The 12,488-nt window shown below is 38.7% G+C and overlaps 1 protein-coding gene across 1 annotated transcript; it reads right to left on the bottom strand.

Annotated features, from left to right (window-relative positions):
- Window positions 1-5,582: 5,582 nt before the first annotated feature.
- On the bottom strand, window positions 5,583-7,293 carry ACTL7B (actin like 7B). The gene has a single exon (XM_051966863.1). The coding sequence runs from the start codon at window positions 6,931-6,933 to the stop codon at window positions 5,677-5,679; it is 1,257 nt and encodes a 418-aa protein (XP_051822823.1). The 5' UTR covers window positions 6,934-7,293; the 3' UTR covers window positions 5,583-5,676.
- Between the last annotated feature and the right edge of the window lie 5,195 nt (window positions 7,294-12,488).

Here is a 12,488-nt window from a genome sequence, read left to right on the forward strand (position 1 = left end):
GTGTTGTGAGATTATAGGAGAGTCACTTTCTTCTCTTACACATAACATGGTCCTTTGAGGCTTGCAAAGCAGAATTAGGGTTCCCAATGGAAGGAACCCAAACAAGAATGCTTGCAATGACTCCCTTCCCAAACCTGCTAAGTGACCTTCAGTCCTTGCTTGGAAGTCTCCAGGGAAAGGAAACCCACTCCCGAGAGGCAGTGCATTCCATTTATGGCTAGCACTAATTGTTCATAAGGTTTTTTTGTAACCTTATGTAAGCTTAAATTTATCTCCCTCAAATTTTCAGCTGTTCTTTTGAATTCTGCCCTCTGGAGCCAAACTAAGTTTAATAAGTGTTGATATAACAGTCTTTCAAATATTTGAATACAGCCATCATGTCTCACTTCCAAGACTTTTCTGCAGACTAAACATTCCTAGTTCCTTCACCAGATCATCACATGGCATAGAGCTTTTCATTTTCCCCCTTTGGCTTTTCACCATTCCAAGTTGCTCTCTTCTAGAAACTCCCCAACTTATCTGTCAACGGCCTTCCTAAAATGTGGTACTCAGAACTGGATACAGTGCTCCAAATGTTCCCTGTCCAGGGCAGACTGATGACTTCCTCCTATATAAGCCAGGAGTTCTTGATCTTTTTTGTGACACTTTGGTTGTCTGGTGACGCTTATGGATCCCTTTCTCAGAAGAATGTTTTTAAATGCATAAAATTCTGCACATGGGATCACAAAGAAAACCAATTACACTGAAATACAATTATCAAATATTTTTTAGAAAATTCATACTCCTGAGATTAAGAACTCTAGCAAGCCATTATTCTATTAATGCAGCCCAAGAATGTGACAGCTTTGGCAGCTACATCATTTGATTCTTAGAACAACTTTTGTAGTAGGCACAAGAGATATTATGCCATTTTATAGATGTTCAAAGAGATTAAGTGACTTGTTTATGCTTATATAGGTACTAAGCATTAAGTTTGGGATTTTAACTGAAGCCTTTCTCATTTCAAATCCATTTTTTTAAACTATCCTATATTACCTGTATTATAAACTGAGTTTTATGGAAGGGCAGGAATGGTTTTTGCCCTTTCTAATATCCTCCACACTGAGTACTGTTCCTGACAAGCACTTAACAAATGCTTGTTCATTATTTCCTAATAATCTAATTCTAAACAATTTGACACCTCTACTTCCTCTTATCCTAAAGATAATTATAGAAGTATGTATTAGCACCAAAATTCAACCCAGTTTTCCACATATCTTTGGGAGAAAAATTCAGTTTTGTGAAACCTCTTCTACTGAAACACAGAAGCTTTAAAATAAATGGCCTGGTTTTGCAGTGACCTTTCTACCTCATACATCCCACAGTTCTTCTGGTATCCTTCAGGAAGAGGTAAAAAGCACTACCTTGTTCCCATCTAAATCTTCTAAGATACCTGCTGCTCCCTTTCAGTCCACGCTTTCATGTGATCTTAAGTAGCTAACAGTACCAACTTTTAGAACATCAGAAAAACAGCTTCTACTCACCACTCTAATCCATCCTGTCAAACTGACTTTGCTAAAATGGTGGAATAAATAATTTTTGTCATTGTATCCCTTGTACCTGTTAACACTATTATGCTTTACACATTTTAGAAGGGAAGGCAAAAAAGTCTGGGTTAAAATCACAGCTCTACCTTTTTCTACCTGTGGGACTTGTGGTATCAGTTTCCTCATATTTAAAATTAAAAGATTATACTAGATGATCCCCAAAGGTCCTTAGAACCTTAAAACTTTGATCTTTTATAAATATGAAGACCCTGAAAGGTCCTAAAAATTGGTAGGCATTAATATAAAGCTAGCAAGGATTCTTAACTTGGCATCCATGAACTTTAAAAATATTTTGATAACTTATTTCAATATAAATGGTTTCGTATATAATATAAGGTGTTTTATTTTATGTATTTAAAACATGATCCCAAAAAAGGTATCCACAATTGGTTAAGACCTTGGATTTCAGATGGCAGAAATGATAGTTTCTAGCTAGTCTTGAGTGTTATATGTGACAGTGTATATTGAAACCTCACACACCCATACCTACCTATAAATAAGCAATAGGGGAGGGAGTAGTGAGTAAGGGACAGCCCTGTCATAAGGGAGAAACCCTTAAGGGGTTTGGAAGCTATTACATATGATAGGGAGGCCTTGATTTAGGACAGTGCTTCATTTGGATTGTTCAAAGAAATGAGACTACTTAGATCTTAAAGCTACAACTCTCAATCTGAGTTGAGAAATAAAGGGAAAAAGTAACATGGAATTGCAAATGGACTATGTGGAAGTTAGAGTGGTTCAGTGAGGGAAAAAACGTTTTTGAGAGGCCCTCCACTTGAATCTCAGCTTTGCTATTCATGAATTGTATAGCCTTGTACTTGTGGATCTCAGAGGTTCCTTTCTGCTCTAACTCCCTGATCCTATGGACTACCAGATGTGGAAAACAAGAGTTATTCAAAATTTTCAGGGAAGGTTATGATAGATATAACTATTAGTTGCTTCTATTTAGATTTAATTTTCTTTTCTTGTGCTCCATTGCTTGATATTTAACTATTACTTAGAAGGAATTTATTGTTTCTGGGCCTGTCATTTGTATTACTTTTTTTTCCTCTAAAGCTATGATGTGTGGTAGTTACTAGATTTTCTTCTCAATTTGTTTTTCAATTTTCTTTTACCTCTTATCATCATAATTTGCTTTCTCTGTATTCCTTTTGGATCCCTCTCTGGTAAGCTCCTGGAGGGCAGTAGATTGTGATTTTTTATTTTTAAGTCCCAGATGAGTGTTTAACAAATTTTGGTGATTTGATTGGTAGTCCCAACAGCCTAGCCTAACACTTGAATAGTGCTCTTGCTTATTGCAAGATGCTTATTTGTCCCAACAGCCTAGCCTAACACTTGAATAGTGCTCTTGCTTATTGCAAGATGCTTATTTGTCCCAACAGCCTAGCCTAACACTTGAATAGTGCTCTTGCTTATTGCAAGATGCTTATTTGTTGTACCAACTTACTGCTATGGGAAGTATAGAGGCAGAATGGATGGAAAAGTATGATGCTGACTAGATCTTCTGAAATGGTTTCTATCATATCTCATCCAAAGTGGGAGGCTTGGCTCAGCAAACCTGATTTTGTTCCTTTCTGTTCCTGATGCCTCACCCCACTTCTTTCAGCTCATCTATGCTATCTCCCCATCTCGAGGACCTGATTCCTGTTTCTTCCTCTGACTTTTTGCCCTTTTCTGTACCTAAATTCCCATCAGACGCCCCTCCCTCAGCTCAGCAGGACATGTCTAAGTACTTTTCCTTGACAAGTCAGAGTGTGAAATTGATGGTCAAAAGCCCGAGGTTCTGTCTTAAGTTACAAAATATTGGACAAGTCCTTTCTACTTTGGTCTGATTCACTTGCCGCAAATGCAAATTAACAACAAAGGGCCCAATTGAAAGATAATTGCATTTTTGTCAGGAAACACTCCTAATGCTGTTTTTGTTATTATAGGTCTATTCAACCAGCAAATGCAGAGTCTTAGCATTGCAGAAAAACTTCTATTTAGTGACTCAGAGGAAGTAATAGAAATGTTACATCATAATCCAAATATTCTATGCTTCCTTCGTAAACATGAAGCCTATATAACATTATTATTATACTTAGATTATAAAATTATATTTTATATTATTTATATATTATACATTATAATATATAGAAGTTATAAAAACTGAAGTAGAAAAAGTTCTGGTTTCTTGGGAGTTGGATGACCTGAATTCTAAGCCTGAGCTCTGACATTTATGAGCTATGTAGCTATGTGACTTAGGTAAGTAATTTTACCTCTTTGGGCCTCAACTACCTCAGCTTTAAAATAGAGTTAAAAAGATTTATTTTGTTGTAACATTGTCCAGGTCTTCACTATCTGAAGTCTAGGTAGGTTATAGTTTATCTTTCCCATAGAGTTCTCAAATGCCACTCTTAAGTTCTAGGCTTCTAGCCTGTGCCCATAGTGGTCCTTCAAGTGTAGAGAAACCTCAGTTCCATTTAAGCATTAACAAAGTAGTTTTTACAAAAGAATGTTTGCTTCAAAAGCATAATAACAAATATATATACATATTCTCCCAAAATGTGAGACATCATCCACCTCTATCATTATACTACTACCTCATATTTTAGGGAAGAGAAGGAGATTAGGTTTATAATCTAACTCACTTAACTATAGAACACACAGTCTCAAGTTCCAAGTCCAAAACCCTGAGTTCAGGTTCCAGGAGGACTCTGCTTTCTCCAGGCTCCCCTGTCTGCAAGTTTCTGCAGGAATTCTGACTGAAGGTCGCCATGGTTTGAAGCAGTGGGAATCACCTCCATCGGATGCTAGAGTAAATGACAGGACAAAAACGAGAGCACCAGACCCCCTTCTCTTAAGAATCAGGGCAAGAAAGATACTTCCCCCTCTCAGTTCACGGTGTCAGAGCTTTGGGTCAACGGTGATCTTCCCCCTTTGGATACAGCAGGAGGGAGTCAGAAAGAATGACCATCTTGGTCTTTCCCGTATTAAAGAGGTAGCTTTTCTAGTTATGTAGCCAATCAGAAGAGACCACATCCATTTATCCAGTAGGGGATGCAAAGCACTTCGATGTAAACACTCTGAGCATGCTCCAAAGGCCCCTTAGGATGGCTCTCTTATAGAGAAGGTCAGCACTGACCTGGAGTCTGAACTTGGGTTCAAGTATCATTCTTATTTTCTGACCATAAGTAAATCACTTCAGTGCTCCAGCACTGGTCTGCTGGTCTGCAGAGGATTAGCCAGTCTTTATCAGGGGAGAGATTTGGGGCAGCTAGGGGGCACAATGGATAGAGCACCAGCCCTGAATTCAGGAGGACCTGAGTTCAAATCCAGTCTCAGACACTTAACACTTCCTAGCTGTGTGACCCTGGGCAAGTCACTTAACCCCAATTGAGAGTGAGAGCGAGATCTCATCCTGATGGAAATCATAAGTCTGAACTCCCCCCCCCCCCAAAAGCTTGACCACAGATTTAGGACTAGAAGGACCTTAGAGACTAGATAAGGAACTAGATGAGGAAATGTTAAGTGACTTATCCAAGATCATGCAGAATTAGTAACTGAAATAAGATTTGAAATCTGATCTTCCTGCTGCCAGGGTGCTGTAAGGAAAGAAAGCATTTTGTAAAAATTAAAGTACTCAAAAAAAAAAGATTATTCCCACCCCTCTCAAGTTGTAAAGAAAGCATTTTTATGTAGATTTAAAGAGCTAAAGAAATGTCTACTATGATTACTACTACTATTATCCTCTCATTGCTGTGAAGATAACTCTTAGTAAAAAATTAAAATGCTATGAAAATGCATAGACTACAGTTCACACTACCTATGTCCGATCCCCTCCCCTCCTGCTTCTTTGCTATGTCAGAAAGTTCTTAGAAAAGCACTCTGTGGACTTGCAAGTACTAAAGAAACGCGAGCTCTTAAGGCTTACAGGTCTGGGTCCCTCGGTTGGCCACCACCTATCGCCCGGCTGCCAGCTTACTCACTAATCTGACAAAAGCGCCCACAAAGCGATTCAGGGTAAAGCTTTATGTGAAAGTCGGTAAATGTGTAATGTGTTAACATTGTCATGGTATTGTTGCTTGGGGCATCTGGGCCTCATTGGAGCTTAGCATTTGCTGTAGATAGCAGCATTCCCTCGTTCTTCATATTCCTCTTTGCTGACCCACAACTGCTGGAAGGCTTGGAGGGAGGCCAGGATGGAGCCTCCGGTCCATACAGAAGTCTTCCTCTCCGGGGCCGCCGCCACAAGGGGACTGTCATTGGGAAAGAGCTGGCTCAGCTCCCTCTGGAAGCGGTCTGGGAAGCCATCCAGCATAGTGCAGCCCCCACATAAGAGTATGTTGGCCATCATCTCCTCCTTAAAGGAGGCTTCGCATTTGTTGAGACAGGCGGCGGTGGCGGAGGGCAGGCCCTGCTGGCCAGAGCCCACTAGGGAAGGCTTGAAGAGCATCTCAGAGCACAAGAACCTTTCCTTGCCAATGGTGATCAGTTTTCCATCCGGGAGCTCGTAGTCTACCCGTAAGTCTTCGAGGGGCAAGCTGAACTCTTCGTCCGGATCAGACGCCGCGTAACAACACTTCTTCTTGATGTGTTCCATGATGTGTAGGTGTTCGTCATTGAATTTGTGCCCGGTTTCATTCAGTAGCTTCATTAGGTAATTTGTAAGGTCGCACCCAGCGTAGTCCACGTGGCCTATCAAACCCGGCATGATGTCCCCCTCTGAAATGGGCACCACATGGGAGACGCCGTGGCCACTCTCCACCACCAGTCCCGAGGTCTTGCCATAGGAGTAGATGGACAGCAGGGACTGAGAAGCGATGTGCATGGCTGGGATGCTAAAAGTCTCAAACATGAGTTCTGCGTACTTCTCCCGGTTACTGCTGGGACTCAGCGGGGGGTCAGAAACGAGAACAGCGTGCTCCTCGGGGAGGATCTTCATGGCTGAATGAAAGATGTACTCCCAGATATCCTGCACACAGTCCCAGTCCACCACAATTCCGTGTTTGAGAGGGTTGACCAACTTGAGGGATACTTCTGTGTTCAAAAGTTCATGTCCGACATAGGTTTCTTTCCGATTGTCTCCTGAGTTGGCAGTCTCTGGGAAGTGCTTACCGACTGTTGATGAAATGAAATAGGTGGGCCTTGGCTCTCCTGCATAGCCACACTTACAATACTGGGAGCCAAGGTCGATGATTAGTGCTTTGACCTTTCTTGTTTTCTTGGGTTTCAACTTCATCTGTGTTGGTGTCCCATTATCTATGGATTTCCCATCTAGATTCATTAATACACTGGCTTCCCCAGGATCACCTTGGGCAGTTCCTACAGGCATGGGCCTTGGGCTAGGGGTGTTTCTCGTTGCCATTTGCCTCCCTGACTCAGTTTTCACATCCACATACTTGAGATCTGTGGTGAGAAATAAGTAAGGATTACTCTGTGGTGGATGTCATGGCGATAGCTGTAATTATGATGTAATAAGCACTCATACGTCAGAGTTTTTCCCCCTCGGTAGTCTATATGATGTACTGGGGATTTCACTTTAAAGTTCATTTAAAAACTCCAAGCACCATTCATTCTGAGAACCTCTCTATCTCACCCTCCTTTTACTCCTTTGCTAAGAAGGGTTGAGTCCTCTTAAGGTAGTATTAACAGTTGTATTCAAAGAATCAGGCAGGTTCAGAACTGAAGTTTCCCCGATTAATTTCTTTGAGAAAAGATGAAAAATATCAGCAAGGAAAGTCAAGGGAGGCAACTTGAGAAATGATGTTCTGAGACCAAAAAACAAAGAAACTAATACTTGCAGTGGCGTAGAGAATAAAGAGCCAGCCTTGGAATCAGGAAATGCTGGGTCAAGTTTTCTTTGAGTAGATACTGGCCATATGACCTAGGTCAAACCACTTTCAGTATTCTAAGCAATTAAAGACTGGAAGTTGCAGAGAAAATAACTGACTTGTATTGGCAGAAGGAGTTGCCTATGCTAATGAAATAAGTCCAGTACTCATTCCTCTTACTATATTCTAAGAGGTAATGCAGACTTACATTGTGGAGTAATGGAAAGTGAACTCAACTTGGAATCAGAAGATTTTAGTTTGAAATCTATCTCCAGCCTTTGGTGGGGTGACTTTAAATTTTTGTTTGAAGAAACTGAGATTTAAGATTTGTCTTTAAGAGGTATTAATATTAATGACCTGTCCTGTCCTACTTACCTCATATTGTAGTTTTAAGAATCAAATGAGATGCTGTAAATAAATTTTCTTTGTCAAATGTAGAGCAATAAACAAATGAAAACTATTAACATCACCACTAGAATAATCCTCCTTTTTCTTGTTCTACTATATGGAAATGTTCCCTTTCTCCCCCCTTTTATTTTGGTGTTCATAAATTCAAGATAAAAAGTAAAATTTAAAAATAGCATTATTATTATGGTTAAAAGTAACTTAGGTCTATGATAGCAATTAATAAAACAAAGAGAAAAGTTCAATAAATATTAAGGTCCTCTAGATATTCTGTTATGGGCTAGGTATTCCCCAGTACCAGTAAGTATCAATATCAGTACCAAATAAGATACCAAAAGTATCAGTAAGACACAATCCCTTCCCTCACATTTTTTTTTTAATTTAAAAGGAATTAATACACAAGTAAATCTAAATTGGAACAGAACAGATATGCATATAAAGTGTCTATGCATACAAGGTGCATGAAATCTGAGGAGGGAAAGATCATTTTCAACTGGGAACCAGAGAAGCCTTCATGAAGTAAGTATGTAGCATTTGAATTGGTTCTTAAAGGATGAATAGTATTATTTTAACAATTCTTGAAGACAAGATTATAAGAGAATATTTCAATCATAGGAGACAGGAAAGTACAAAATTTGTAGAGGAGCCAGAATTTGGTAAAACATAGGCTTGAAGCAGGGAGACTAATTAGAAGCTATTTCAGTGCTACAAGACAGAGGAAATAAATACTTGATCTGGGACAGTATCTGTGTGAGTGAGAGAAGCAGATACATAGGAAATAGGCAGAAATAGAAACAATAAGATTTGGCAATTGGTTGCCACCAAGGATGAGACTAAGATGGTAAACCTGGCTGTTTGGAAGGATGCTGGCAAAAGGGAAGTTTAAAAAGGAATGAGTCTGCAAGGAGAAATAATGAATTCTGTTCCATGTATGCAGAGTTTGAATTGCCAACAGAACATCTGGCTTGAGATATTCAATAGGCACTTGGTGATGCAAGCTGGGTGCTCAGGAGAGAGGGGAGAGCTGGATTGACAGGTCTGGTAGTAATCTGCACAGTGATGACAACTGAACCCACGGGAGCTGATTAAATGCCAGGAACAGGAGCAAAAGCCAATACTAATAGCTAACATTTAGATAATGCTTACTGTATACCAGTTACTATGCTAAACACTTCACAATTATTGTCTCATTTGATCCTCATGCCCTGGGAGGTAGATATTATTAGATCCATTTTACAGATGAGAAAACTGAGGCAAATAGTTTAAGTGACTTGGTTAGGATTACCCAGCTAGCATCTGGGGCCAAATGTGAATGCTAATTTCAGGCCTGACACACTATCCACGGAGGTCAGGAAAGCTCTAGGAGGCTAAGGGACATCCTTCTATGTACTTTGTATGTCTCTTGCTGCCTCACATTAGAATGTGAGCATTTAGCACAGAGTCTAGTACAGAGTATCAATCAACGCTTGGCGACTAGATGGATGATGAGCTAGCAAAGGTCTCGGGAAGCAGCAGATAGGTAGCAGGAGAACCAACTGAATGCCAGGCTAACAACAGAGATGACAAAGACCATGATTTCGGGGCACTGACATTCAATCGGGGAGAGAATGAATGAATGAAAAAGTATTTAACTTTGCTGCAAGATTTGTTGCAAATCTGTTGTTCCAAGCTTAACTACCAGAAAGTCTGAAGTTGCTGGAATGATAAGTTTTAAAGTTCAGTCTCCTAGCTTTCTTCCAGCTGCATGCGGCCTTTTCCTGCCCAGCAAGCACTGCCTCCCCTTCCCCTAAAAAAAATATATATATATATATTTAAAATACAAGCTCCTTGAGGACAGAGATCGTTTCTTTTTCTTTTCTTTTCTTTTCTTTTTTTTGGCCTAGAATAGTATCTGGCACACAGTAGTGGGTATTTAAATATTTGTTGATTGATTATATATAATATAGGCAAATGGGGAGAGATCATCTGATTTAGGGCTTTTTAAACTTTTTTCATTCCCAATGCCTTTTCACTTAGGAGATTTTTTACCTGACCCCAAGCTATGTAGATATATAAAATAAGTATATAAACCAAACATTTACTGATAATAAAATCATAAAGAAATATAAAACAATTCTCTAGTACATATATAATTTTACCACATATTAAAGACAAAAGCAAATTTACATACTAATGAGATGGATGTGCTTGTTTATTTTTACATGAGGAATTTAATCTTGGTGGAATATTTGATATTGCAGCATTTAGAAAACTTTTACTGTTATCAATTTTTTTGTGACCTCCATATACATTTCAAGAACCTTTGAACTAGTCTAGGGTAAGGCAGATTAAGTTCCTAATAGCCTAGCAGGTCCAAGCAAGAAGCTGATTTCAAACACAATGGCTATCCCTTGTCTACTGAATCACAACTTAGTGTATTCAAAATTCTTCCATAATCTGACTCCATCCTATCTTTCTAGCCTTCTCTAATACTACTTTCCCTCATACACTGTGTTTTAAACAAATTGGATTATTTTTTTCTCCCTGAAAAGGTCTCATGCTTTCTCACATCTATGCTTCTATTCTTACTTCCCCAAACCTGAATTAAAAAACATGCTAACAACACCCTAGCAACAACACATTTTATGAAAAGTGGAATTCTTCTTGACAGAATTAGAAGGGGAGCCTGGCCATTGACTGGGAAAGCAATTGGCCACACTTGCACAGAATATCCCTTAAAAGACAGTTTGACAATTTGAGAGAATCCAAGCCCCAGATGAAGGGTAGCAGACACATGCACAGATTCTATATGGAGACAGACACATTCTAGACAGGAAGGCGTCTGAGAACAGAGAAGAAAGCTGTATGTGAATTTAAGAGAAAATTAGCTTGGCCAGTAGATTTGGATGGTGGAAAGCAGGCCTACAGAGTTCTGCTGAGCACTTGGTTATCACTATGGATACTATGCTAGGGGAGAGCAATGTGAAGAGGAAAGAACACTGGGTCCTCCAGACACAGAGGCAGAAGATGATTTCTTTATATGTCATTATCAATATATTCTAAATCTGTGCTTCACTTGTCCTACAAGTACCTGAGGAAATGCTTTACAATTCTTATGTCATCTTAGTAAATAAATTCCTTTACTTTGATTATAAAGAAGGGAATCAGTGAGAATAGATATGAGAGAGAGAAAGGAAGAGGGAAAAAGGGAGAGACAGATAAGAGAGAGAGAGAGACAGAGACAGAGAGACACACAGAGAGAGACGGGGCAGAGAGGAAGAGGGAGAGAGAGAGAGAGAGAGAGAGAGAGAGAGAGAGGAAGAAGAGGAAGGGAGGGGGAAAGAGAGGAGAGACTAAGGCTTTGGGACGACAGGCCCTCTGACTGGTCCAAATATGGTCCAGGAGGACCTGAGCCTGATATATTCAGCTCTTTACTGACCTACTACCCTTAGTTATACCCATGTAGATGGGAGCAATGATAGGTATGACGAATACTAGGAATAAATTTTATTCTTCGTCTGGAAACATGATTAACAAGCACTATTTCAATAGCCTATTATATTAGAACAAGATAAAGAGGTATAGTGGGTAGAGAGAAAGTCTAAAGTCAGAAAGACCAGTTTAAGACCTGTTTCTGATACATACTTGTTATGTGACCTTGGGTAAGTTAGTCACTTAAACTCTCAAGTCCTCAGTCAACTTTCCAAAATAACGGTTCTCATATGATCCACTGACCTGCAAGGGATTCCTTTTTCTAGTGATCTAACAGGACAAAATTCATACTATTACTAAAATGTTGCTTATTTACTAAAATACTTCCTTTTCCAACTATACATCAGTGTGAGGCTAAATTTTCTTAATATACTTTAATCAAAATATATGACTGAAGAAAATCGATCTACTTCTATTAAGCCAGATATGAAAGAGAGTTGCAAAGAGAATGTAAAAGCAGTAGTGATTCAAGACAATTGCAATAGACTTGGGATAGAAAGTGCCATTCATATCCAGAGAGAGAACTATGGAGAATGAATGTGGATAGAATAGTATCTTCACTTTTTGTTTGTTTGTTTGCTTTTTCTTTCTCATGGTTTTTTCCCTTTTTGGTTTGATTTTTATTGTATAACATGACAAATATGGAAATGTTTAAAAGCATTGTACATGTTTAATCTTTATCAGATTGCTTGCCGTCTTGGGGAGGAAGAAGGTAAGAAGAAGGAGAAAAAACTGGAACACAAAATCTTACAAAAATGAATGTTGCAAACTATATGTTTTAGAAAAACAAAATACTATTGTGGAAAAATATGTAAAACAGTGCCACTCTTCTCACTAATATTTTTTTTGTTTTGGAAGTTATTTTCCATAACGTTATTTATGTTAATAGGTAATGAGTTTATTATTATTTTAAACAAATCATTAAATATTTTTAAAATGTATCATTTTAAATTTCTAATACATTTAATTTTTAATAATGAAGATATAATACACATAAACAAGAGCTCTTTTTACTACTCAGTTTTTGAGAGTGTAAAAGAGTCCTGATATCAAAAAGTTTGGGAACAGCTTGATTTAAGACTTAAGCTGCAGAAAAAGTACTAATATACCTAGAGAAAATTTCCTCATGCCAATGAAACTTGCAAGCACATTGCATTTTAAGAAAAACAGAAAATACATAAAGCTTTTTTTTAAATAAAACATTCTTGAAAAA

The sequence above is a fragment of the Antechinus flavipes genome, chromosome 1 (assembly GCF_016432865.1).
Source record: "Antechinus flavipes isolate AdamAnt ecotype Samford, QLD, Australia chromosome 1, AdamAnt_v2, whole genome shotgun sequence".
Lineage (NCBI taxonomy): Eukaryota > Metazoa > Chordata > Mammalia > Dasyuromorphia > Dasyuridae > Antechinus > Antechinus flavipes.

Excerpts from the sequence above, each read along its gene's own strand:
- ACTL7B (XM_051966863.1), bottom strand. The coding sequence starts at position 6,933 with ATGGCAACGAGAAACACCCCTAGCCCAAGGCCCATGCCTGTAGGAACT.